Genomic DNA, 5,175 nt, shown 5'->3' with positions numbered 1-5,175 from the left:
CTCACATTTCTCACATTCTGGGGTCCACCTCATTTTTGTACCCTTATGGGGTCCACCCTTTCCAATGCTTCTACAACTCTGTAAAAAATCAGGCATGACCAAAAAAAAATCCTAATCATAACTATCACTTCAATTTATTAAAATACTAAACTTTTTCAAAAAAGGATTTTGGCCCCTTGTGAGGCCCAGTTTCTAGCGGGGTACCCTTGTGAGGTCCAGTTTCACACACTCACATATTTCAAGTTTTTATAGCTTAGCAGGGACCAAAAAAATTATCTAGAGATATTAAGAGTTTCTTGGTTTGAACTTGATTAAATCCAGGACTGCATCAGGGATTTTACTCTAATTTACATCCTCTACATCCCATATCCATTTATTTTGCACCAACCGACATACCTGATTGTCATCAATAACTAGACAGGGTATGAACACGATGATAATGAACCTGGTCCAAATTCATGGTGAATTTCCAAATCAAAACCTCTCAAACACCATACTGCGTTAAAATCAGGCTTTGCCAGGCTAACAAAAAGTAATATTTTACATCGAACATGGCATAAAATAGTCTCTTAACAACAGGTTTTGTCCTCAAGAAGCATGTATTTATATTTGAAAAAAGGCAGTTCCACATAAATTAGAACATAGTGTGCAGGCAGTTTCAGTACAAAAAAAAGTAAATAAAATATACATCTTTCAGATCAACCCTGTGAAAACTATACAAAATAATAGGAAACACACCAATCACAGTGTGCTTTGTCAAAACCTATGAGCTTTCACTGGTGTGATCCTGATCACAGGACCCGAACAAATAATAAATGTAAGGATCACATAAATTCAGGTCCAGAACATTGTGTGTACCCATTGTTATACACAGCTTTCAGGAGAAGAAAGATCATACAGCTTCCATAACAATGAGAAACTACAAAAACACTAATACAAAATAATAAACACCATTAACATTACACACATTAAAGTGTTTAGACAAATCTTACAATCTTCATTGTAATTTTCTCCTGTGGGAAGCAATGCGGTATTTAACGAGATATTTTACCACTTTCCACTCTCTGCTTCCAAGGGCTTCAGGTTCTGCAGCAATGCACTGCTGACAGTCTTCCTTACCTGTCTGGTGCCCAGATTCTTTTTGTAACAGCTTGTTTACCTAGGTAGAAAGAAAAGAAAGTTAGCCCATTCTTGACCAACTACTAAAAATAGCTGTTGAAGGTAAATCTCCACAGATTTTGTGCTGCGACAGTTAGAAACACAAAATTTGGAGTAGATTCTACGTACATTGCTACACAAGACAGCAAAATTTATTGAACATATTTTTCATGTTTTAATTGGAAGATAATTTTTTTTCAAGTTAAAAATTCACATATAAATTGAATGGAGCCTGTTGTGTGAGTGATGTTCCAACAGTAACCTCATGCAAAATCATTTCTACAGCACCATATAACAGAGGCAGCATATAGCAGCATATAACAGAGGCCTGTCAGGGGCTTTTATAGAAGTTACAACAGGTCTCACAATAACATGTAGGGGACTGCAAGCAATCTCATTTTAGATACTTGTCTTAAACCAACCTCAGCTGAGAATGTGTACAATTATGCATGTAATAAGACAGGTTTTGATGCTGAAAATTGTTGTCCAAATGAAATACAATCACTTAAAGTGAGGTCCAATCGGAAGGGCCCCATAAGGACAAGACTAGAAACAAGAGTGTGTGTGTGAATATAAGTCGAACAACAAAACCTACAAATCTGTTCAGGCGGGCCCCAGAAGGGCAACACTAGAAACGTACGTGTGTAAGTCTGACTAGAGACATCTGAAAGGGTGTTTGTCAGAATAAGTCCAATACCCAATGACCTACTCTGTAAAGTGAAGTCAAAATACCAATATGAGCAACTGCCTGTCTTGGTTGTGGAACTACATAGGGTACAATTCAACATGAATAGTAAAGACAGCCTACACATTGTTCCATTACCTGTGTGTTAGCATCCTCCCCCTGGGATTTTTGTAGGGTACTCAGATCAGAGACCATCTTGGAGTCTGCTGCCACAGGAGAAGGCTGCTTATTAGTCACCTGAAAGACAGAACAATACTATGAGCATGTAATTCCTTCTTAGTTATCATGAATGTGGAGATACACTGAAGTTCCAACAGAAACCTCATGCAAAATCATTTCTACAGCAGTATATAACAGATGCAGCATAAAACAGAGGCCTGTCAGGGGCTTTTATAGAAGTTACAACAGGTCTCACAATAACATGTAGGAGATTGAAAGCAATCTCATTTTAGATACTTGTCTTAAACCAACCTCAGATGAGAATGTGTACAATTATGCATGTAGTAAGACAGGTTTTGATGCTGAAGACTGTTGCCTAAATGAAATACAATCACTTAAAGTAAGGTCCAAACGGAAGGGCCCCATAAGGACAAGACTAGAAACAAGAGTGTGTGTGTGAATATAAGTCGAACAACAAAACCTACAAATCTGTTCAGGCGGGCCCCACAAGGGCAACACTAGAAACGTACGTGTGTAAGTCTGACTAGAGACATCTGAATACCAATATGAGCAACTGCCTGTCTTGGTTGTGGAACTACATAGGGTACAATTCAACATGAATAGTAAAGACAGCCTACACATTGTTCCATTACCTGTGTGTTAGCATCCTCCCCCTGGGATTTTTGTAGGGTACTCAGATCAGAGACCATCTTGGAGTCTGCTGCCACAGGAGAAGGCTGCTTATTAGTCACCTGAAAGACAGAACAATACTATGAGCATGTAATTCCTTCTTAGTTATCATGAATGTGGAGATACACTGAAGTTCCAACAGAAACCTCATGCAAAATCATTTCTACAGCAGTATATAACAGAGGCAGCATATAGCGGCATATAACAGAGGCCTGTCAGGGGCTTTTATAGAAGTTACAACAGGTCTCACAATAACATGTAGGTGACTGCAAGCAATCTCATTTTAGATACTTGTCTTAAACCAACCTCAGCTGAGAATGTGTACAATTATGCATGTAATAAGCCAGGTTTTGATGCTGAAAATTGTTGTCCAAATGAAATACAATCACTTAAAGTGAGGTCCAATCGGAAGGGCCCCATAAGGACAAGACTAGAAACAAGAGTGTGTGTGTGAATATAAGTCGAACAACAAAACCTACAAATCTGTTCAGGCGGGCCCCAGAAGGGCAACACTAGAAACGTACGTGTGTAAGTCTGACTAGAGACATCTGAAAGGGTGTTTGTCAGAATAAATCCAATACCCAATGACCTACTCTGTAAAGTGAAGTCAAAATACCAATATGAGCAACTGCCTGTCTTGGTTGTGGAACTACATAGGGTACAATTCAACATGAATAGTAAAGACAGCCTACACATTATTCCATTACCTGTGTGTTACTGTAGCTTCCTCCCCCTGGGATTTTTGTTGGGAACTCAGATCAGAGACCATCTCAGAGTCTGCTGCCACAGGAGAAGGCTGCTTATTAGTCACCTGAAAGACAGAACAATACTATGAGCATGTAATTCATTCTTAGTCATCATGAATATGGAGATACACTGAAGTTTCAACAATATAGTCGTGCAAAATCATTTCTACAGCAGTATATAACAGAGCCCAGTGCCTTTAATGGAATTTTATAGAAGTTACAACAGGTCTCACAATAACATGTAGGGGATTGAAAGCAATCTCATTTTAGATACTTGTCTTAAACCAACCTCAGCTGAGAATGTGTACAATTATGCATGTAGTAAGACAGGTTTTGATGCAGAAAATTGTTGTCCAAATGAAATACATTCACTTAAAGTGAGGTCCAATCGGAAGGGGCCCCATAAGGACAAGACTAGAAACAAAAGAGTGTGTGTGAATATAAGTCGAACAACAAAACCTACAAATCTGTTCAGGTGGGCCCCACAAGGGCAACACTAGAAACGTACGTGTGTAAGTCTGACTAGAGACATCTGAAAGGGTGTTTGTCAGAATAAGTCCAATACCCAATGACCTACTCTGTGAAGTGAAGTCAAAATACCAATATGAGCAACTGCCTGTCTTGGTTGTGGAACTACATAGGGTACAATTCAACATGAATAGTAAAGACAGCCTACACATTGTTCCATTACCTGTGTGTTAGCATCCTCCCCCTGGGATTTTTGTAGGGTACTCAGATCAGAGACCATCTTGGAGTCTGCTGCCACAGGAGAAGGCTGCTTATTAGTCACCTGAAAGACAGAACAATACTATGAGCATGTAATTCCTTCTTAGTTATCATGAATGTGGAGATACACTGAAGTTCCAACAGAAACCTCATGCAAAATCATTTCTACAGCAGTATATAACAGAGGCAGCATATAGCGGCATATAACAGAGGCCTGTCAGGGGCTTTTATAGAAGTTACAACAGGTCTCACAATAACATGTAGGTGACTGCAAGCAATCTCATTTTAGATACTTGTCTTAAACCAACCTCAGATGAGAATGTGTACAATTATGCATGTAATAAGCCAGGTTTTGATGCTGAAAATTGTTGTCCAAATGAAATACAATCACTTAAAGTGAGGTCCAATCGGAAGGGCCCCATAAGGACAAGACTAGAAACAAGAGTGTGTGTGTGAATATAAGTCGAACAACAAAACCTACAAATCTGTTCAGGTGGGCCCCAGAAGGGCAACACTAGAAACGTACGTGTGTAAGTCTGACTAGAGACATCTGAAAGGGTGTTTGTCAGAATAAGTCCAATACCCAATGACCTACTCTGTAAAGTGAAGTCAAAATACCAATATGAGCAACTTCCTGTCTTGGTTGTGGAACTACATAGGGTACAATTCAACATGAATAGTAAAGACAGCCTACACATTATTCCATTACCTGTGTGTTACTGTAGCTTCCTCCCCCTGGGATTTTTGTTGGGAACTCAGATCAGAGACCATCTTGGAGTCTGCTGCCACAGGAGAAGGCTGCTTATTAGTCACCTGAAAGACAGAACAATACTATGAGCATGTAATTCATTCTTAGTTATCATGAATGTGGAGATACACTGAAGTTCCAACAGTAACCTCATGCAAAATCATTTCTACAGCAGTATATAACAGAGGCAGCATAAAACAGAGGCCTGTCAGGGGCTTTTATAGAAGTTACAACAGGTCTCACAATAACATGTAGGGGACTGC

General features: G+C 39.3%; 1 protein-coding gene and 1 long non-coding RNA gene across 2 annotated transcripts in view; one reads left to right on the top strand and one right to left on the bottom strand.

The window, feature by feature from the left end:
* The window catches only part of LOC113650920 (fibulin-2-like), a 33,908-nt gene that overhangs the window by 24,919 nt on the left and 3,814 nt on the right, over window positions 1–5,175 (top strand). The window contains exon 11 of the mRNA XM_047807373.1: window positions 283–299. Within this exon, the coding sequence (XP_047663329.1) occupies window positions 283–299 (17 nt within the window). The remainder of the gene's footprint in view (window positions 1–282; window positions 300–5,175) is intronic.
* LOC113649614 overlaps window positions 4,917–5,175 on the bottom strand; it is a 2,191-nt gene continuing 1,932 nt past the window's right edge. The window contains exon 3 of the long non-coding RNA XR_007139323.1: window positions 4,917–4,977. This is a non-coding gene — a long non-coding RNA (uncharacterized LOC113649614). The remainder of the gene's footprint in view (window positions 4,978–5,175) is intronic.

The sequence above is a fragment of the Tachysurus fulvidraco genome, chromosome 23, assembly GCF_022655615.1.
Source record: "Tachysurus fulvidraco isolate hzauxx_2018 chromosome 23, HZAU_PFXX_2.0, whole genome shotgun sequence".
NCBI lineage: Eukaryota > Metazoa > Chordata > Actinopteri > Siluriformes > Bagridae > Tachysurus > Tachysurus fulvidraco.
The sequence above is the reverse complement of the archived record's forward strand: the minus strand, read 5'-3'. Positions and strand labels throughout refer to the sequence as shown.